We start from the raw sequence: 22,751 nt of genomic DNA, 5'->3' as shown, positions 1-22,751 counted from the left end.
CATATTCTTGTCCTAAGCTGTAAAAATGGACAAACTAGAGCTCCAACTTTTAGGCACCTTGGATCAGATTAAGAGTAGTCGCTGGAGGAAGGAAGGCACAAACAGTCGTCTCAGGTCGCTCGTCACGGTCTCCCAAGGCCACAATGTACAAAAGCCTGAGCAAATAAAATAAGGAGATTCCAGTTGTGAATGATTTGAGTGTGGATCTGTCGCGTACAAATGACTCCGCAGCGACGCTCTGGTATGGACCTCCTTTTCGTACTACTGGGATGGGTTGACAGGGGTGAGGAAGGCAGAAGACAAACAAAATCCAGGCCAGCAGTGCACACCCACCAGGAGGATCTTTACTTTGGGAAGTGGGAGGCAGATGAGATGGTCTGTGATTGGATGTCCTTCTCTGCAGCAAATCCAACCACCCACGAGGCAGTAACTCGTATGGATTGATGTTGGTGCACGCTATCTGTTTGTGACTTTTCCCCAGGTGCTGTTCTCTTTTGGTTTCTCAGTGGGGGAGTGGTCTTGGCAGAAGAGACTCTAAAGTTTGGGCAGGAGATGCATGGTCACGTTAGCCTCTTTTGGAGTGCAGGAAAGAGTCGAATGTGCAGTGCATTGCATGGCATGGTGGTGGAGATGACTGCACACAAACGCCATCAGCCCATTTCTCCGGCTGCAGGTAGTCCTGTTTAATAGTTCCTGAATCGTTTGTCTCGGTTTTAGAACTATCGATTTTGGTTTCATAATTATGATCTGATTCTATTACATTTGAAATCATAATTAAAATCATTGATTTCGATTGATAATAAAATAAAATTATTTTATTTTATCGCTGACTCGATTTTGATTAAATTGTATGATTTGATTTGAAAAAATAAATTAACTTATTTAGTCGACTTAATTTCAGATGGATTCTATACTAATTGAAATCAAATCGGATCAAACCTACTTGTAGGACATACATACATACTTATGGTAACTATTTTCATTAGTTTTAGAATATTAGTCAATACTTAATATGTAACGATGCTAAAATAATATTATTTATTTTTAGAATATTCTATTTTGGCACAGAGAGAGAAAAAAAAAAGAGGTAATTTATAAGAGTATATAACTCTTTTTTCATTAGTTTAGATCTAAGCATTTCAATTCAAGACTCTTACGCAAAGGGCCACTCGCACCGACATGAACTGGTGAGAAGGAAAAGAATCGTCGAAAGAGATGGAATCAAAGATTGGGTCCGATCGCACCAAATTGAGCCATCGATTGCTGCTTCGAGTCCGGACTCGAGTTCGCACTTGTTTTACGTCAGGCCAACATGGCCCACATCGGGTTGGTGAGATCGGGTTCGTTGGCAATAACCATCAGCGGTGAGTTAAGTCGGGTCGTGAAGCAATTATGTGAGGTACCTCGACCCAGAAGGTTATACATTAATTGTCTCTCGTGCTTTTCACGTCCCAAAGTTATGTACCCGTAAGCTACCAGATACGTGGTGATCTGTGTCTGACCAGTCTCACGCGGACCCTCTGTGTGCCTCGAATCATAATAAAGGTGTCGTGTAGGATGCAGAGATTGTTGCTTTTTGATGTTCTGCTGGGTTGAACGTATAGAGGCGGCAACCTCCGGGGCATCTCTAAACGTGATCCGGTGGAGCACCAGACCGCCCTCGTCGTTAAGAATAGCGGGACCTGACTATTCGCGTCGCGAAAGAAGCGGACAGCGGTCGTTGGCGATTCCAACCCACACCATTTGAGCCGATCGGGATCCCGATCCGAGGGCAGTGTCCAATCGCCGCTCGTCGACCCCCGTCCTACTCCTCCTCCGCTGCCGCCGCTTAATCCTCCCGTCAGCGCCCTATTCCAACCTAAATCACAATCCCAGCCGTCTGATTCTCCGCCGGTGGTAGTCCGGAGCAGCGATATGAGTGAGGCCCCGCCCTCCGCCGCTGGTGACGGCGACGCAGGCGGCGCCTCGGTGGCAACCGGCGCTAAAAGTACTATTTTCTAATCATTTATATCTTCCTTCCGCTCCTTACAATCTCAACTAGTCGCAGTTTGGATCGATTTTTGATGTCGTGATGACTAGGTACGATGGAGACGGTCAAGAACGTGTTTAGCATGTGGGGGAAGAAAGTTGGGAAGACGGCGAAGAAGGCTGAGGATTTGTCACGGAACACATGGCAACATTGTAAGTAGTGCGATCTTCAGATGAATTCTTCGTGAATAATTTTGGTTCAGATAGTCTGTTGCTTGATCGGTTGTTCTTATTTAAGGTTACAAAAGATTTAGGAAATTATGGAATTAACGGGATTTGTGGATGTCTGCTATTGTGTCCTTTTTTGGTGGCCAGGAAGATTATCGGGATATGCATTGCCTTGTACATGAGCATTATGGTCTTCATAGTAGTCTCCCCATATTTTGTTCTAACAAAAGCATAAAGCAGTTAGAAAAAGAATTTTAAGAAAATTGCAGATGGAATTTTGCTTGTCTATGGAGATATCTAATGAAATATAGACCAAATCATGTCCTTTCCATTAAAAAAACGTGTTTTTCTCTGTTTTGACTCATTGATGTTAGGTCTGAATCTGAGTCTTGAAGGGGAACCACTTGAGGCTTGTGAACAGAGACAACAATATATTCCTGCTCCTTTAAAATTAAGCTATTATGTTGAGTTGCCTCTTGGTGATGTTAGTTTGGTGCTGCATTTTGATGCTTCTTGAAATCCATGAAAGTTCTAAAACACCAACTAGGAGACCAAATTTCTGTTTCATTTGGGACAATATTCGGTCAGCAGTCTTCGGAAAGAGAATATTAGGCCACTATTTGTAACCTCCAAACATGGTTATTGATTAACTTATTCTTCTTTCTTCATAATCTTTATTATCCTTGAGGTCCTCTTTTGTCATGGATATTTGATGCATGATAATCGAACTAAATGCATATTTGAGAATAACCTAAAATGGGTGGCTCAGTGCAAAGACTCCCATCAACATGGGGTCTGGTGAGATTCATCCTTTGCAACCTTAGTAGAGAGGGTTTTTTCCATTGTCAAATGGGTGTAGTTTGTATATCGGCAAGGCCAGAAATATTTATATTACTGAGCATGTGCATATGATAGCATCGCCAGTTTCAACTTATTGTTATGCTGGATATATGAAAGTTAAGTCAAAGCCATATTTGTTAGCATGCATGCTCTTTTGCTGACAATCAAGTGCTTTTGGCATTTCTAGGATGTTTAACATGTACTGCTAAATTATGTGTTTAAAGTTTTTCTACAAATTTGCAGTTTGTTGATCTACTATGAGTAAGAAACTCTCAGTCTTATATATTTGGACACTTGCATAAATGTTGAAGAGGAAAACTTGAACTGGGTCACATGTGTGTTCTATTAGTTAACTGCTTTAGTGAGGCAAATTACCACTACAGATTAACTCATAAGATATATTTCTTAAATTGATTCTCTCTGAACTGTTTTATAATATGTAGTCATTTTTCCATTTGTTGTAAACTTGCTGTAGATGAGTACACCCTGTTCTGCTTCTCTATTCATTGATAAAATATATATGTATTTTGAGGCCTTCCGAGAGAGCAAATAGATCCTAGAGCCCCAGGGTCATGTATGTCTTACTGGTGTATGGTTTGTGTTCATATCAATTAGTTGGAGCAGGGAGTAATATATTATACTATGTTCAGCCTTATATTGGTTTCACTACTTTCTTGTTCATCAGGTATCTCCTTTATTAAAGTCTACTGTATTTTGTTTGTTTTCTTTTGTACACTATTTGTGAATATACAATTTAACAAGGTACTGCACATGCTTACGTTTGGATTATTTATCTTCTTAAGTATGATTAAACATTATTGATATATCTTATTAGCAATAATCTTGTTCCTTCTCTATCCAGTGAAAACAGGGCCTAGTTTTGTTGATGCTGCTATGGGTAGACTTGCTCAAGGTACTAAAGTTATAGCAGAAGGTGGTTACAAGAAGATTTTTCAACAAACTTTCGATTTGTTTCCTGAAGAGCAACTTAAAGAAACTTACGCATGCTATCTGTCAACTTCGGCTGGTCCTATTATGGGAATTCTTTACCTCTCTTCTGCAAAGCTTGCCTTTTGTAGTGATAATCCTCTTCCTCATAAAAATGGAGATCAAACTGAATGGAGCTATTACAAGGTATGCATTATATCCACCAGCATGTGCGACTTAATAGTTTTTGTTGTTCAAAATGTGTTACAAAGTATTAAGCTAATTTGCAAATGCATGACTAAATGGATTCTTGTTCAATTACTATTAGCTGTATGCATATATTAGCTAGATATTCTGAGATGAGGAACTGTGCTTATCCACTTTTTAGACCTTAAAATATTGAGTTAAAAACATGCACTAATATGCAATATAAGTAAATCTTCATAAAGTGAATCTCATTCTTTGGTCCATGTGTAAATGATTAAATGCACTAGCACACTGAAAGTGGTCTTGTTAATAAATTTTCTTTTCTTTTTACTTGTATCCCTGATATATTTAGAAAATGGATTAATTTTGCTTGAAATTTGTGCTATGGCATTCTTGTTAGTATTCTGCATTCTAAATTTTCTGGTGTCTCAAAGGCAGCTAAGTAGCCTACATTCTGTTATTCTGGAAGGGACAAAAGATTTCTTGTTTATTCCCCCTATTATAGTGAAACTGATGCAATTTTGGATTGATTCGGTTGACAATGAGTAGATTAATGTTAGTTCTGATCTCTAGGTTGTTCTAGTTACTAGTTTAAAACCTAATCCACCCATCGAGCTGGTGGTCTGTTGTTTTTTTGGAAGTGGTATGGTGGTTGAAAGTTCTAAAACTGATGTAATTCCCTTGCTTGGACAGGTCATAATTCCCTTGCATCAGCTGAGAGCAGTTAATCATTCAATAAGCAGAACAAATTCTGCAGAAAAATACATCCAGATCGTCTCAGTTGACAACCATGAATTCTGGTTCATGGGATTTCTACGTTACGAAAGCGCTGTGGCACATGTACAGGAAGCTTTGCAAAAGAATTATAAGACGCAATCATAATTAACGACATTTACACTCTTATGCTTCTGAACAACAATACCATACTTCATAGGACTTGTGTTAGGGAGGATGCTGAGTTGAGTCGATGTTTGTTGATCTTCCAGCTGTTGTAGGCAGTCGACATGGATTGTTCTTTGCATATTGATAGGGGAGGTGGTATATGCATTTGGTTACCCATCTATTGGTCGGTTAGCATTTATAACAATTTTCAAATTTATTTATAACACGTCAATATAAACACTGTCTGCAAACTAAGCTTGTTAACATAGACGTTGTGAACAGAATCTTTTTTGTGTGTGTGTGTGTGGAAATCATGATTTGTTTTGACATAAGAGACCGTGTACCTCTTCGAGATCTCACGGGGATTCAGGAAGAGTGAGAGATTTGGTTGGTATGAGAACTCAATTCATTTCCCCTATTTTTTTGTTAGCTGATCATTTATCTGACTGGTGGTTGACCGTCTTATAATTTTTGAAGTGTAAGTGTGACAGCATGCTGCTTATCTTCTTCAGATTCAAGACTTACGATGTGGTTCCTATTTACCAATGAAAGCTATTAAGATAAAGATCCAGAAACAAATCTTGGTGTGATAAATGACCAGCAAATTAGTTACACTGTCTTGCAGCTACAATCCTTCACAAATCTTCTTTTCAAAGTGCTGACAGAGCATAAAAATGCTATGGAATGGTGTTGCAATCATCACAGCTAAACTAAACCATAGGTTAATGCTCACGGCTTGCATCCATCTTACTTTATCTTGCGGCTTAGTATAATGTATTAAGATTGCATCTATCAGGGAGCTTCACCTGATCATGTTGTTCCACGTCCCGGTGATGCATCATATCACATGGACCCATCCATGTGCATGCAGAAGCTTCGTGCATTCTTATTTTGCTTTCGAGGGAATTCCTAAACATAAGCCATTACACCGCTTTTGTTTGCGGCAGCCATCCTTCTGAAGAAGCTCTGGTTCTTCAACCATGAGCTCCTTGTGAACTCTTTGGCTGTGATAAGCTTCGAACACAAGGAACAAGGTCATCATGAGGCACCTAGAAGTTGAAGGGAAACTGCAAGAGAATGCAGTGCGTTCCATCCTGCGGTCATGTCGACATTGGCATTGGCCGTCGACATCTCGTGATGCTCTGTCATTATCATCACAGCCAGGGGGGTCAACTACAGGGACAGCGACCTGATCCAAGATCTGGCTGGCTGCTCGTCTTGGATGCCTCCCCCAACTTGTGTTCCTTCGCCTCGGTGAGAACTTTAGCAGCCCAGGCGGCGAAGTGTGCCTCGTCGTGCCCGATCTGTTTGTCTTTGTAGAAGTCGAAGCACTGGAGGTTATCGATGTGCTGGCACTTCTCGCCTTGAGGATCCCGCCACGAGCCCTTATGCTGCATGCCGGCCCAGTCGGCCATCCAATGGTAGACGTACTGCCCCACGCCGGCGAGCTCCTTCCAGCCCTTGGGATAGAACTCCATGATGCTGCTGTTCTTGTCCATGAGGAATAAATTTGTCAGCTGAGCTCCGTGGGGAGAGACCAACACATCTGTCTCGCTCATTAGCTTCACCTGTGTCAATGATCAAACGCTGCTTCGCTCAGGTTGTTCGTTATTAGCTTTTAACCAGTTAGTTCACAGGACGTACGCAGTGTTCACTGCAGGTTTAGTACGTCAAGTTCCACAGGATGTTTCTGTAGCATTAAATGCTGCCTCGAAACCCCTTAATTAAATATATAGTCATCGTTTAGTTTATAGGAGGGGATGAGAAGGAAGTGGGAGACTGATTACCTGCTCACAGAACGTCATGTTGTTGGCCCATGCAACCTTAATTCTGCACCCGCCCACCTTCTCACACTCCTCCCGAAAGATCCGAATGACCTCGGATTCGTTCTTGAACGATCTCGGTCCCAGTCGAAGAAGCAGCGTCATGCGAATGGCCTTCGGATCTGCGGCCTCTGCGGCGATGCCACAGTAAGCTCTTGCCTTGCACCTCATCATGTCGTACACATCGCGCCTCCTCTGCTTCTTCATCGCCCCTTCGTTGTGCCTGAACACCACCGCCTTCTCGAAGCAGGTTGGTCCGCCGCCGTACTCTTTGAAGTCCTCGATCCTAACCTCCCCGATCGCAGCCTCCGCCAGGGTCTGCACCCATCTGCCCATTCGAGTCCTGAGCTCGCCCCAGTGGAACAGCACCCAGCGATCAGGAACCACGCATTGCTTCCTCTGGTGCCATGACACGAACGGCACCATAGCTGAGACCCCGTGCCACAGGTTGCTGTAATCGTAGTGGGTATCAGAAACGAAGGTTAGGCCGGCAAGGAGTGTGGCATTGCGTGGAAGCGCCTCCGGCCAAGCTAAAGCATACGAGTTCCTGGCTCCATCAGAGACGTCGCGGGCTGAGAGGCATAACAGCCTCCCGTTTGACGTCTCGGATGGGAAGTAAAGGTGCTGGGTGTCGTCGTCCTCGAAGGTATCGTTAATGGAGCTCATGAACCAAGTGTGGCCTGACATCGGCTGCTTGGAGAACCTTACATCCTTGAGTGGGAGGAAGGTGACCAACTCGCGGAGTCTGGAGCGGGCGAGGTTGAGCTCCTCCATTGCATGGCACGGGGGCTCGTTCCCGTGCAGTGCTTTCGGGAATAAAGCCCACGACAGAGAAGAGGAGGAGAAGGATGATCTGAGCGTTTCGATCTGGAGGAGGAGGAGGAGGAGGGTGATGAAGGTGGTGACGAAGCATAGGGAGCGCTTGGTGGAGTGAGCAGGGAGGGAGGAGGTTCTCTGATTGGAGAAGGACTTGGGATTGTGGTCTTGGGCTTTGCCAGAGGAAGCCATGGTGCACATCAAGGTAGGCACAATGAGATGGGAAGCGTAGCTGCTTTATATGATCTGTGGAGATTCCCAATACATATCTTTATCAAGTTGAACGTGAGAGACTCGTAGTATCTGCATGAAATCAGGATCTGAATGCACTGAAGCTTCAAGTTGCGAAAAGGAGATGGCTTCAAAGTTGGGTGGAGTAAGGGATGGAAAAGTCATGACATCTGTCGCTCTTGGGTGGCCAACAACGTAAAAAGAAAACTTCATGTGAGCATAGGACATAGAAGAAGAGAAGACAACCCAACTAAAAGCAAGCCTGTTAGGTTGCATAGCATGAAGTATAGCATCTACCCTTATATGACAGTGGAATCAGATCTGTCACTGCTGGTCTCTTATGTTGACAATATTTCAACCTTTTGGCAAAGAAATGCCATTCTAAAGTTTGATGCATTTAGAAGTGTTGGATCTTTGGGTTTAGTAGGATAAGTTTGGGATAAAATGATACCACTGAACTCATAGCTTTGTACAATAATCTGCAGATTGTCCTATTTTGGAGGCCATCAGGTTGCTTCTGTTGACAAGTTATTACTATATATTACAGTGTGGATCACTGAGAGAAGAAATCTTCGATATCAACCAACATAGTTGACCGTATATACAGGTATTGTTATGCTAAGTAGATCTTTCAAGATCAAATAGTTGTGTATTCTGATCATGAGATTATATTTCCCGTACTAAATAGTCAACTGCGCAGACTATGAGAAGCAAATTACACTTCTTCTACATGGGAGTTTTGAGTCCGTAAAGCATCAACCTAAGCCGAAGTGTGAATGAAGTATGGTTTCTTTTCTGCCATTTCTCTTCCTCTTCTCTCCTCTCTCCTCTCTCTCGATGCCAGTGTTCTCTGACCATCTTCCACATAATGTGTCATGAGGTTTCGGTGCAAATATGGGCTTCAGGAACATCTTCCATATAGTGTAGCCAGGATTGTTTTGACCAGTTGATCTTCTTCAGCATGGCTTCCCCATTGTCAACGGTTCCACACAACATGAGCTAGTCTTCCACAGGCAGTCGCCATCAGAGGGACTGGAAGAAGTGGACCTCATCCTTTTCAAGGTGCAAGTTGCTCTTTGAGGCCTGGGAATCTCGGCAGATGTATGACAACTGGTTTCTTACGTTCGTGAATTCAGAGATGTCAGCCTGCAACTTGTTCATGCGAGACAAGAAGGGATGCAAGTTTTGACTTCTGCAGCATGTACTTCCAAGGTTTGCTACTTGTATCTTCCCTTTCCTCAATCTCTAAACATCTTTCTTGGTTCATGCATCTACGGTAGCAATCGCGCCAAAGATACAGCTTGGAGATTACAAGAGAAAAGAGCTTCATCTTTTATGTGGGCGTCAATGGAGTTTGATACGACGGGTGGCTTAGGATAATAGCAAATGGATCGAGGAAAATGAGAGACATTAAAAAGACTGCTCGTGTAGCTCATGGCAAAACAGTGACAGGATGTGGTGTGGTGGAGTCGACTGCGCAATAATATCTCAAGAATTTATGAGCCATCTACATCGATAGGATAGGATGAGAGTTCCTTTTCACTCGATCAAATCTTCCTTCAATGCGTACGTTCAATAGAATAAAGAAGTGTTTAAGGCATGAGTGATTGAATATTTACTGCAATCATATGTGTTATGACTACTTGGGGGGTGGCATTCTTGATCCGAACCCAATCGAATCAACTTGATTGGAAATGTTGGGTTCACAGGACATTTTCAAATCGAGAAATCTCGATTCAACAGCAGGTCAGGTTATGGTTCGGTCATTGATGGTGTTAGGACTTATGTTGGTGAGAGACCTTTGATAATTGATCAATCGGATTAGGTTCGGATTCGACCCATGCTAAGAGCTATTATGATTTTATCCGAGATGTCAAAGGTCATCCAGAGAATGTCAACTTATAAAAAGATCGACATTCGATGGGTTTCCGATAAGATCATTTTGACACCCAAATTAGAATCTCAAATTTTCAAGTGACGAGAGAAATATCAAATCTCGATATTCATGTTGGTATTCGTCTTTCATAGTCAATTCTTCTTAACCACTAGTGGCGAAGAAAGTATTACCCTCAACAGAAATGTGGTCCAACTTTTTATTTTTTTCTATGATTTAGATGTCATGTGTCAAGTCGAGACAAAAATTACATAGATATTCAACACAACCTTATCCAACCCTATTATAAAAATAAATTAAAACTCAGCACTAAAAAAATATTTCATTCCTTTGATATTTTTATCATCATTGTACTCTTTATTTTTATACATAAGGTGTTAAAACTCAATAAAACAGGTCAATGTAACATGTTGGTATGCTCAGTATGTCATGATATGTAATTTTATTTTTATCGAACATATTGATCATGATTGGATATATAATAGTCAATGCATCGAAGGGGGAGAATATTCAAAGAATTTAGGCTTTTAAAACCTTCATATAAATTTCAATCGGATTAGATATCAATAAGTCACAGTTAGTAAAAATTAGCCATAGTATTTATTTTGTTTTTTACCTAAATTTATCCGAAATATATAAGTAAAGAATGCTCGAAACATATTCAAATGGATCGGATAGACGTCTTCCGATTGTTTACCGTTCCTTGTAACTGCCGACAGAAACCACATTGACGTCAGCAAATCCAACAACTTTTATTTATTTTATTGAATCCACTTAATATTTTATATGCAATAAAAATAAAAAGAAATAGATTGTTTTAGCAAAATTCACACTTCATTTCTTTTTCGTTTGGTTGATCACATCAAACGTGGCATTATATATTACACTGGTCTTATATGTACGTTCGTGATGAAGCCACGTCACCTATATTTGGATAGTCCTTTTCGTCCGTGTAGTGTATTGAGTGAAACGGAAAATATCAAAACTTGATGAGCTCGACTCGGTCAGACTCGGCCGGCGAGTGCGGCAGCGGATGACTCGTCGTCGTCGCCGCGGCCCCCGAGGCAGTTGAACGGCGTCCTCACGGCCGCGAACTTGCCGCTCGAGGAGCATTCCCCTACCCCCTTCTTCACCGATTCATCGCCCCCGTCCGCTCTCCTCGCCGTCGCCCACGCCGGAACCTTCATCGAGAGGGTCCGGATGAAGAACGACGGCCACCGGTCCGACCTCCCCAGACGTACGCTCCTCCCGCCGCAGCTGCTCCCTTCTCCTGTACCTCCGCCGCCGATGCCGGTGCCGCGGTACCCTCGCCGGGAACTCCCCTCGTCGGCGGTCGGGAGAGCGTCCCAGCTCGTCGACCGGTGGAGCTCCCGAGCAGCGAAGATCTCCTTCCGCACGTGCTCCGGAAGCCGAAGGGTGTACCGGTCCACGTAATCCCCGGGCAGAGCCACCGAATGCCCGGTCGAGTGTGAACGGGGTAGCTTCGGCGGCCGACGCCACGATCGCGACCCCACCTCCCGCCTCAACCTCTCTATCTGGGCCAATTCCGCCTTTTTGTCTTCCCCAGCCGACTGGTCAACGACTATCGTCGCTTGACCCGCCGGCGATGGCGGCGTCGGCAGCGCCTCCTCCTCCCGCCCCTGGGGCGACGGAACGGGGGCCTCGAGTGCCGGGAAGACCACGGGCGGGGGTTCGTCGTCAGCTGCTTCGGCGAGGTTGGAGCGGCAGACGGGACAAGTGACGTGAGAGGTGAGCCAGGTGTCGATGCAGTCCGGGTGGAAGGCGTGGCTGCATCGGGGAAGCAACCGGAGGGCGTCGTCGTCCTCGAACTCGCTAAGGCACACTGCGCACTGCAGCGCGCCCTTCCCGAGCTTGAGCCCCTTCACCTCCGAGTACACCAAAGTCGGGAACGTCTCGATCACCTTCGGACTCAGCCCCCTCTGCTGCTGCTGCTGCTGCCACGGCAGCATCCGCGACCGGGCGGCCGCACCAGCCACGGGTCCACGAGGGTCGGCGCCGGCGCAGTGGCGGATGTAGATGGAGATGAACCCCACGAGGAAGAAGGCGCTCACGAGGAACACGATCACGATGGCCGTGGTCGGGTTGAAGCTGGGCGCCCCGAAGTAAGGGTTGTAGTTATCTGAGGGCGGCGCGGAGGGCTGGGCGTGGGCGCACCGGGCGCTGAGCAGAAGCAGCGTAAGCGGGAGAACGACGAAGCCGGCGTACGCCATCGTAGTAAGACGGCGGTCGAGTCGAACAGGGGCGAAGTGAGAACGGCGTCGGTGGGGGTGCGGGCGCGAGTAAGATTTTGAAGGGGGCGGGGAAAGCGCCCGGAAGCTTCCGATGCACGTGAAACGCACGCGCATGCCGATATGAAACAGAGCATGTGTGACGTACAGGGAGGGTAAGCATCAAGGTGGGTGGCCACGAGTGACGCAAGTCGCTCACGTGGAAGCCGAGGACAGTACCAGCTCAGCTGTCTCGATCGGTGCGCCATGATGTGGCCCGCCTCAGTTGACAGGAGGCGGCATGGAAGGCTGGACATGGCTAGGACTGTTGCGGTGAGAGGTGGGCGGCCACCATCCTTCTCCTTGTCTCGGATTCAATTGGACACTCTCGCAAATGATTACATCAATTTAATCCTTCAAGTCAAGCTTTAAGGTTATAGTTCAGACATAATATATATAATTGGATTCTTTTGATATGATGCTATTATATATATATATATATATATATATATATATAATGTAAGTATTTTTAATAGATGGATAAATAATATACATCTTTATGTGAAATATTAAAAAAGAAAAAGAGAGATGGTAGGTGGTTGCAATCTCATCTTCATGTGTTGCATATGTATCATACTAATTTATCAAAGATTGAAAGTTTAGATCTCATTTGACATATTAAATATTTTGATTAACGTGATTGATAAAGACCTTAATAGATTATTATAATATTCTAAACTTAAATATTATTTTTATCATTTATTTTTTATAAAAGAAAATCTTATCCCCATGTGAGGTGTGTGATGCAAAGATAAAAAATATAGTACAATAATCAAGTCATATCATCGATTTATTTTATCATCGATTTTGTTTATTTTTTATTTTTTATTTTTTATTTTTTATTTTAATTTTTTTAATTTTTCTATTATAGAAAAATAATATGTCCCTTGTATCAACTGAATATTTCTTCTATTAGTAAATTCAGTCTATCTTGCTCTCTCGTGAATGTTTTTCTCAAATAATTGAGGGACTTATAACATTGCTTTCGATTATTTTTTTTTAAAAATATATTATTTGCTCACATTTGGTTCTATTTTTTCCAACACTCGGAAGATTCTACTGTAAGGATGATTGATGCAATATAAGAAAGCTAGAATATTTATTTATACACACAATATTGAGATTGAATCGTTTGATGGTCCATGAACGTACTATGGATGATGCTACATCTCATTCTGAGTGCTTGAAACTTCCAAACGATGAAGACACCGGATGGAGAGCGGGACTTACATTGTGATCCAAGTCATGGATGGTGGTGGGGTGGTTAAGGGGGAAAGAGTGATGTAGCCCTCTCCATGTTTTGAGACCTTGGCGAATGGGATAGTTACAACAGGATAGATAGATCGATAGATAGATGATACCTATGACGTTGTAGTCCAGAGTCCGTGACTTCATTCCTTCTTCGTGTGGTTGGCTGATGGCCTATTTATGTATAACTTTTGAAGCCCTTGTGTTCATAAATACTCTTACACCGATGGAGGGTTTGTCTTGTGATTTACTCTATGGTTCGTGCATATAACGCATGCGCACGTACATCGACGAGCTGCAGATGCAAATGAGAACCCTTCTTCGTCCGATATCGAGGACGAACATTAGAACATGACATGTTTGGCAACACAAAGATGTGAGATTCTTAGTATTATTTTAGGAGCTCATGTGAATTGATACTTCGAAGATGAAGGTGACTTCGACACCCAAAGAGCGGTGAGTAGATCACATAGTGATCGTTTATGCATGAAAAAAATTTTAATATCTAAATTTTTTTTTACATATATTTCATCTTTTGGGAATCATTTATAATTAAGATATTATTTTTTTGACATATTTGTGGTTTGAATTTAAATTGAACCCAACTGTGTAGTTAGATGTCAAGAAGTAGGGATCTACGAATAACCCTATAAAATTGTTCTTGGAGTGTGCTTAACAAATGCACATATGATACTTAGGCTAGCAAGAATTCGAAAGATTTAAAAATAATCAATGTACTATCGTATTATTCTAAGATAAAATATTTTATAGTAATTTAAAGTATTAATGTGAGAGTTGAGTATACAAAATTACTGACCATTATTGAATTGTGAAATCCAACGTTTGAATTGTTAGACATTACTATTAAAAGGGTTACCAGTTAATGTTAATATCATCAGTGCATAATCTCGATGGGACAGTTGTTTCTTCTGGGAGGGAACTCCTCACCTAGGCATGTGGTGGGAGATGCTCCGTCTTCGTCCCTGCACACAAGTCGGGTCGGGAGAGCTCGACCCGACCCCTCCGACGATCAAGTCAGTCATAGTTTTAGAGGGTTTTTTCCTCCCTCCTCGTTCCAAACGTGAGAGTTTTTATAGGGAAGGTCATCGTTTCTTGATGTGTCCGCTTGCAGGGAGCAGGACCGTACCTGGTAAGGCGTCTGACACCGACGTTGGAGTTGCATGAAGGACCGGCCTCCTGTAGGATGGCAACGTGCCTCGGTCGGCGTTTTGGTATGCCTCGGCCCGACGCTATCGGGTCAAACCGAGACAAACGACCCATACAACTCCTTAGTCCGCGTGACCCAGGAGACATCACCTGGGAGCAGGTGATGTCAGTTTGCATCCCATCATTATTATTATCCTCATCACAATGCATACGCACGTACATCGATGAGCTAAGATGCAGATGAGAACCCTTCTTCTTCATCCAATATCGGGACGAACATTAGAACATGGCATCTTTGGCAACACAAAGATGTGAGATTCTTAGTATTATTTTGGGAGCTCATGTGAATTGATACTTCGTAGATGAAGTGGCTTCGACAACCAAAGAGCGGTGAGTAGATCACATAGTGATCGTTTATGCATGAAAAATGCGTCATGTCACTTCGACTCTTTTTTTTTTTTTTCAAGGTGTTTACACGTTTATCATTGTAAAATACAAAAATAGTATATTTATACCTATAAATTTTAATATCTAAAAATTTATTACATATATTACATCTTTTTAAAATCGTTTATAATTAAGATATTATTTTTTTGACATATTTATAGTTTAAATTTAAACTGAATCGTATAGTTCGACGTCAAGAAGTAGGGGTCTACGAATAACCCTGCAAAATTATTCTTAGAGCATGCTCAACAAATGCACCTATAATACTTAGGCCAGTAAGAACTCGAAAGATTTAAAAATAATCAATGTATTATTGAAAGATAAAATATTTTATAGTAATTTAAAGTATTAAATAAAATTACTGACCATTATTGAATGGTGAAATCGAATATCTGAATTGTTAGACATTACTATTAAAAGGGTTAACAGTTAATGTTAATATCATTAGTCATAACTACATCATACATGTAGGTTTGTGTCGGCGATTGATGTGTCAAGTTGACTAGACGTCCAAAGTGACATTGATTCAACATTTATATGTGCATAATCTATTAATATGTCAATGTCATGAGATATTTGAAAACACATGATGTGACATTGAGTTGCCTATATATCAGACCTACTTAAACAATTAAAATTTAGCTATAAAATTATGTAATTTAGATATTACAATTAAAACTCAGTCCGATCATTGATTCCATGCTTAAACCTAAGTCGATAATAGTAAACCTACTTAATCCTCATAAAATTAAAATAGAATCTTCCCTCACTTGTAGACTAAGTTAGAATGTCACATAAAACACAATTGATTTCTTGATCCTTCCAAAATTAAATACTACTTTGATAAGGTAGGGACTGGTGTATGAGAGACGCTCAAACAAAATGTAGCTTATTTATACATCAATATGAGCCCAAACCATAGCCTCATGCAATTGGGCTCAGCCTGTTACAAACATTTCCCGTAAGAGAATCGAAGTACATATATGTATTAAATGAACACAAGTAATCGAATCACAATATGTCACATCGAAATCTTTTTTTTTTTTTTGGGATATAGATCTTTATTTCGAATATATTAACATTATTGGTAATGGTACCCTCTATAATTATGGGAAGAATTAATCATAATATGGAAGGATAAAGGTTGGTCATATTAGATAAGTAATGTTTCTTTGTATAGGAATTGATATTATTATCGATCATAATTATTTTAGTCGATATCATTGGTTATTATTATTATTATTATAAATGATAAAAATAAGATTCGAGGACAGGACTTTATGATTAACTATCAAGGTCTTTATCAACTAAATTAATTGATATGTTCGAAGAAATATATATATATATATATATATTTATAATATGATAAAATAAACTTGAGCTATAGAGAAAATCTTATCGTTCTCGTTGGACGGTTCCGTCGATCAATAAAGAAGATAAAAAGAAAAATGGTGGTGAAAAGAGCTACCCACGTCTATATTTGGTCCTTCGCAACGAAAAGCTTGCGTGCCATATATCGGCCAACATCGTCCATCAAATCCACTTTGCTATCTATCAAACGAAATGGACAATCCACACTGCTCGGCCTTTTCGAGCACACACGTATCCGTCTCCACACTCACATGCAACGCCAACATCCGCAGTGCAGGCGAAAGCTTGCAATAAGATTCGACGTGCCTCCTCCTCGTCTCCGGTAGCGTCCACGATTGCACTGAGCTGCGTCTGTGGAGGATGAATTATTGGCAACTTGGCAGGCCGCCTCCAAATTCTCCGCTTGTCTTTGCCTGCATGTAGATGCCATGAGCTGCTCATTGCCAGCTTTGGTTGCATTGTTGTCACCCAAACATCCACATCGTTGTCCTCAGATCCTGTTGATATATTTATTTGTTTGTCATTACGAGAACCGGATCCTAAGACTCCTGATTGTACTAGATTTCTCAAAATCAATTCCTTTGATTTTGATGCAGCAAAGTTCACAGAATGATAATTAAAGTCCTTTCAGAGGAGTAATCAATCATGCATGTAAAAATTGATCTATAGGAATGACACCATTGATTCCTTTCTTCTGGAATGATATAATGAATACTTCTGAGTGTCTCTATATCCAATTTATTATTATTTTTCTAATTAGAATAACCAATGTACAAATCCATTATCGATCCGAAGATATGACAAATTTATGTACTCGTAAGGATGTCCACTCTTATCTTAGTATTTGTTATTTTATATTTTGATTATCTTATACTTGATAGCCGATTTGGGTTTGGTTTCCAAACTTATCACAAGCTAGATATGAAAAAGAAAAAGAAAAAAAAAAGAAGATTCGACAAATGATTATACAAAAATGAAGTTAGGATGTATCGCATAATAAATCATCCGATATTTAAATTAACGAAGATTCGAATAATCCAAAAGTAGAAACATATGAGCCTTTTAGGCTGATTATATGGTGCATCATATAGTGAGTTTGGGTAAATCCTAAATTTAGTTTATCCATATAAATCCTTGCTTGTTGTTAACCTTTTTCTTTTTTTTTCTTGGTAGTGTGGACCTAAATGCTTCAAAGAAATCTACAATGAAGGGAAGTACAGAAAAGGAAAAAGGCAAAGAACTTTTTGTTGAAGGTAGACTCTTCCTGTTGAGTGTCAGGTCTCTTTCTATGTAGCTTAAATCAATCACTCCATGGATTGGATTCTGGTTTTTATCGATCGGATACATACACAGGACCAATGTATGGGGATTCTCTTTGACTTTTTGGTGGATGCGATTGCATTATAAATCTAAGTTCATGCATTCTTGACACTGTGAATTCTTTTATTTATTGATGCTTCTTGGATCTTCTACTTATATAAAATGCAGTGGCTATTCATATTATCCTTTTTTTTTTCAGACTAAATGGTAAAAGAATAATGGGTGAATGTTGAATGAATTGAGTGTTGCATAACATTTTTCTGTGATGCTTTACATGTACACCACAGAGGTGAATCCCTGCAATCCACTGTGGATATGAAGAGTCTGTGTTGTCACGATGGGAAGGGTTGTCATACAAGAAGAGACAAAGCTTTGATCTGCCTCCTGCTGCTCTGATAATAACATGACAGCTTCAATATTCCACACCCACATGGGTCTTCAGGGCTTCCCCATGACCAAGGTACGTATGATCAAATCATCATTGAGCTTTTGTTCTTCTTCTTCTTCATCTTGCTCATAGAAGAATACATAACATCATCTATAGGTTGATACATGAGCAAATGAAATCACTTGCATGCATGTCAAGATGAATCGGCAATGGCAGATCTCATGGAAGGGGAGAGACTGTTCCTTTCTACACACAAGTCATTTGGTAAAGGTAACGATGACAAGTTGCTGCAGCTTCAACACCAAAAACTCTTCGAGTCCTTTGAGACCCCACTTTGCGTTCTTCCCATAATTTGACATCCAATTGTTTCAGCATCGTAAAGCCTGAGATGCATCTTTGGATTTGGCTATAAGATTTCATGAGTTGCAGCCTCAGAAACATAGCATAGAGAATGAACCATGGATTTTGCATTGTTCTAACAACTCTTAAAACACTTTGTTTCAGAATCTACTCCAACTCATAGCATCCATCATTTTGGGCTATGGCAGAGCAGTAGGAGCACTTTCACAGCTGCCTATCTCTTGATCACATATACGTCCTCCTCTAGCTTGTCAGGTGATCATACAGCGAAAGAATCATAATTTCTTGCAGACAACACATGAGCAGACGATGCGGAAATATCACAGCAGAGCTGATGAAAGTGAAATGCAAACCAATCTCTTTCTAGCCTGCGACCAAGGATAGCCAGATGAGATGATTTGATGCATATTGGTCCACCCATTTGTCGCACAGAATCCCCACACCAAGTCTCCATTTCTAGGACTCACTGAGATGAACACCCCCATGAACAGGATCCACAAGCAGCGTGGAATTACTTGTCAGACAACCACATCTTGGAATAATTGCTTGATACCCAACACACACCCCCACTTCAGTGTCAGTAATATAATATCGCTTGAGACAGAAGCCAGAAGCCTGATTGGAATCTTGTCTGATGGAATCGATTGAAGACATTTCTGCATTCTTGGGCATGATTAAGTTTGACAGTGTAGTGAACACAATGATCATGCTCCCCTGTTGTTCGAGGTGAATCTTCTCGGAGAAATGCTATGTGCTACGTTCCAGTAATCAAAGCGTCAACAGTGAACTACGAAGTTAGAGCTGACCTTCCGATCTCCTCTGACGCCCGAGAGCAGAAACCCCTATACTATGATGTTTTGTACTATCCCGCATTTGATTCCCTCCTCCGTGATCCAAACTCCCAAGCAACGTAGAAGGACTGACAGAACATGAAACAGTAGATCTGATACATTGCGTCGAAAGAAATTTGAAGAAATGTATGATCTGAGAGTGGCAGAAATCTAGGAAAAATATCAGTTCAGGCTTTATGGCAGATGAGATTGCAGAGGGACAAAGGTGGGCATGGTGATCACATGGCCCCTTGGCCCCAGCAAGAACCATGCTGCCTCACACTTGGCTGTCACTCCCAAGTCTCGATATCGAGGCACGCAGAGCATCTGAGCTCCTGTTGCGTGCCACCTCTTTTTCATGGCAGCCTTTTCCCTCACCCTTTCCTCTCATCTTTGGCCATGGCAAACTTATAATACATGTTCGTAATAGCCCTCTCCCACCACCTTAACACAAACAAAGGAACACTCTAGCCCAACTCACCACCATGTTACTTGTTACTTGCGCTTCTTGGCCTCATATGGCAACCTTGTCTTGTTGTTTTGCTTGCGCTGAGGCCTTTAAGACTCCCCTAAGCAGCTTCTTCCTCTCCCCCACGCAAGAAAAGCGAGTTTGGTCTTCATGTGTTTGTTTATGTCTGAGGTTTCCTTGGAGTGGGTGTCCGTAGATAGCTAATTTACAGAAAGAAAATGGCGCTGGAAGCTGCGGTGTTCCAACACGGCTTCGCCATGAAGGAGATTCACAACATGGGAGGTGCAGCATGGCGCTATGACTTTGGTGCTGGTCCGTTGCAAGAGGAGGAGAAGAGAGTCCTGATAGAGTGCGAGATAGGTGGTGGTGGCGGCGGCGAAGGTCGGGAGGTGGTTGATGGAAAGCGTGGGTGTAATTGGGACACTTGTTGCTCCACCATAGCGCAAAACCCCGACGATTGGGATGTGAAACCATCGTCGCCGGCGCCGAAGAAGACCGGGGAGGAACTCGGCGCGGCTGCTGTTTTCCAAGAGGCGGTGGCAGGCCGGCGGAAGAGGCGGCGGGTTAAGAGATTCAAGAACAAGGAAGAGGTGGAGAACCAGAGGATGACTCACATTGCGGTGGAGCGCAACCGGCGGAAGCTGATGAACGAGTACCTCGCGGTGCTCCGGTCGCTCATGCCGGCCTCCTACGCCCAAAGGGTTCGTCTTCCTTCTCTCTTCATCCTTATAAGCTTCCGCATCTTGCAGCATATGGTTCCATCCCTACTGAAGCTTCTCTCAAACCTCATATTCTCCCACTCTGCAGTGATTCGAGTGCTTACTTCCACTCATATCAGCTTTTGGTTTCCTTATATTCGATATATGTACCACTTTTTCCTCGTAATCTCATCAGATGACATGTTGCTGCCTTGCTGGTTTGTAGTCTTCATTCTGAAGACACTAATGGCAGCGAGTAAGAACAGTGACAGCTTTGTGTCCAACATGGTAAAGATTCTAGTTGTCATGCATCAGTTATCAGTACAGTAAAAAGTTGCACCATCTTCTCCCACATGTTTCCACATCTATAGCCTAAAATCAACTCAATAACTATAGTTGAATCCTTTCTTGGAACTTGGAACTATGACTTCCTCACTTTCTTGAGAGAAATAGGCATATTGGATTACAACCTGCAGTCTCTAGTCCTTTCAATTCACTCTACCTGGACAGGGTGATCAAGCTTCCATAGTTGGAGGTGCCATAAACTTCGTTAAAGAGCTCGAACACCTGGTCCAATCTCTCGAGGCTCGGAAGCGGATCAGAGGAAGATCTCAGGCAGCTCCTTTTGCTGACTTCTTCACCTTCCCTCAGTACTCCTCAAGCCCCTCAAGCACTGCCAGCGATGGCAGTACCGGCGACGCGGTGGCGGACATCGAGGTCACCATCTTTGAGAGCCATGCCAACATCAAGATCTTCTCGAGGTGGCGACCCAGGCAGCTGCTGGAGTTGGTGCTGGGATTGCAAGGCCTGCGGCTGACGACGCTACACCTCAACGTGACCACCGTCGACGAAATGGTTCTCTACTGCTTCAGTCTCAAGGTATGATGAGCCAGCCACGCCAGTCTCTTGACTCCATTCTCCTCTCTCGACGCTATGAATTGCGAGTCAACGTTGCTGCTGTTGGTGCAGGTTGAAGATGATTGCCAGTGTACATCGGTGGATGTGATTGCCACAGCAGTCCACCAAATAATTGTAAGGGTCGAGGCGGAGGCTGCTCAAAACTAATCCTATGATATCATAATTGTATGCGCTATTAGATTGCTGTTTGCTGCTTAATGAAATGGCTTTGCGTGAGAGAAACTGTATCACATCGTGAGTCTTTTAATGCATTGTTAGACGAAGGGGATCTAACGTCTGCCGCATTAAAGCGTCAATGATATGAGCTGAGTTCATTAGGAAAAGGCACAGAGGGATGTCTGCCATAGATTTCTCATAGAACAACGTCCGATTTCATGTTGGGATGGATCAAAGACCCGCGATTTCCTCCGAGATTGTAGGAAAAATTGTCACATTTCGAGCACGATTAGAGAAAGTGGGTGATCTATGACCTACATTCAACTATGAACACCTGTGGATGTCATTACCTAATGCTTCAGACGAGAATGTCTTGGAATGCAAAAACAATTATGTTTTCTGAATTCAGTATGGACAGAGCATCTCTGGAGATCCCACAAGATGCGATGAAGCATTTCTTTACGTCCTCCACAATGTTATTTTCCTTGTGGTCCAATGAAGAGAGTTGAATGATCCATCGGCATCTTTGAATCGTAGTGTCGTTTCCTTTCGGATAAGAAGAAAGAAAGAGAAGGAAGAAGAAGAAAGGATTCAGGATATTAGTACATCATCTTCCCGAGATTGTAGCTTCTAAAACTTCTCTTGTAGTGATCATAGAGAGTACGCCACCATAATTAATTATATGTCAGAATTATCAATGGCATGCTTGAAAGATCAGATTAGTCAAACAGATGAGACAACGATTGTAATATGGCTGGATTAGTCAATGATTTGGGGGAGATATTGTGCATGAATTCAACAAGCAAGAAGGCCATTTTATATTGTTCCGGTCTCGAAGAAGTCTTCCTGAGAGCAGTCAAGTGTTCTCATTGGACTCGAATTCTGAAGGAAACCCACACAAACTTTGGGGGAAATATGACAATGCTTGATGTCTGATGGATCAGACCAATCTAACATTGAACAGCGAAGGCCAAGTAGAAGGTAGAAAAGAAGAACATATATGAATTTAAGTTCTGCTCTCTTCAATCTAAAGAATAGGGCAAAGGAGCAAAGCTTTAGCTGTATTCCACCAACAAAAGCTTCCTTCGGAAAAGGGAATTCTAAGTTCCGAAACTTGCACCGTTGAAGACAACATTGTCCAGAAAGGCAAAAGCGTTCAATGATTAGCAAAACAAGATTAAAACGGCTTTGTCAAGCAGCGGATCGACATAACTATTGGAGGATTGTCCTGCCATTTGTGCTTCTTCTCTGAGACAAGCATGCAGGTTGTTGATG

At 42.2% G+C, this 22,751-nt stretch overlaps 4 protein-coding genes across 4 annotated transcripts; 2 read left to right on the top strand and 2 right to left on the bottom strand.

Moving 5' to 3' along the window:
• Positions 1-1,652: 1,652 nt before the first annotated feature.
• LOC135636618 (GLABRA2 expression modulator-like) lies at positions 1,653-5,229 on the top strand. Its single transcript, XM_065148483.1, has 4 exons — positions 1,653-1,987; positions 2,080-2,181; positions 3,899-4,170; positions 4,864-5,229. Exons 1-4 carry the CDS (start codon positions 1,915-1,917, stop codon positions 5,050-5,052), a joined length of 636 nt encoding a protein of 211 aa, XP_065004555.1. The 5' UTR covers positions 1,653-1,914; the 3' UTR covers positions 5,053-5,229.
• Positions 5,230-6,085: 856 nt separating this feature from the next.
• Positions 6,086-7,901, bottom strand: LOC135636616 (uncharacterized). The gene is made up of 2 exons (XM_065148477.1): positions 6,840-7,901; positions 6,086-6,620 (listed from the first exon to the last, which is right to left on the bottom strand). Exons 1-2 carry the CDS (start codon positions 7,890-7,892, stop codon positions 6,222-6,224), a joined length of 1,452 nt encoding a protein of 483 aa, XP_065004549.1. The 5' UTR covers positions 7,893-7,901; the 3' UTR covers positions 6,086-6,221.
• A 2,648-nt stretch (positions 7,902-10,549) lies between these two features.
• LOC135617888 (E3 ubiquitin-protein ligase ATL31-like) lies at positions 10,550-12,113 on the bottom strand. The gene has a single exon (XM_065118626.1). It carries the CDS (start codon positions 12,045-12,047, stop codon positions 10,821-10,823), a length of 1,227 nt encoding a protein of 408 aa, XP_064974698.1. The 5' UTR covers positions 12,048-12,113; the 3' UTR covers positions 10,550-10,820.
• Positions 12,114-18,739: 6,626 nt separating this feature from the next.
• On the top strand, positions 18,740-21,616 carry LOC135617882 (transcription factor bHLH94-like). Its single transcript, XM_065118606.1, has 3 exons — positions 18,740-20,405; positions 20,913-21,281; positions 21,372-21,616. The coding sequence occupies exons 1-3, from the start codon at positions 19,923-19,925 to the stop codon at positions 21,465-21,467; spliced, it is 948 nt and encodes a 315-aa protein (XP_064974678.1). The 5' UTR covers positions 18,740-19,922; the 3' UTR covers positions 21,468-21,616.
• Positions 21,617-22,751: the final 1,135 nt, after the last annotated feature.

The sequence above is a fragment of the Musa acuminata genome, chromosome BXJ1-3 (genome assembly GCF_036884655.1).
Source record: "Musa acuminata AAA Group cultivar baxijiao chromosome BXJ1-3, Cavendish_Baxijiao_AAA, whole genome shotgun sequence".
Lineage (NCBI taxonomy): Eukaryota > Viridiplantae > Streptophyta > Magnoliopsida > Zingiberales > Musaceae > Musa > Musa acuminata.
Note: the sequence above shows the minus strand (reverse complement) of the source record. Positions and strands in the feature narration are given on the sequence as shown.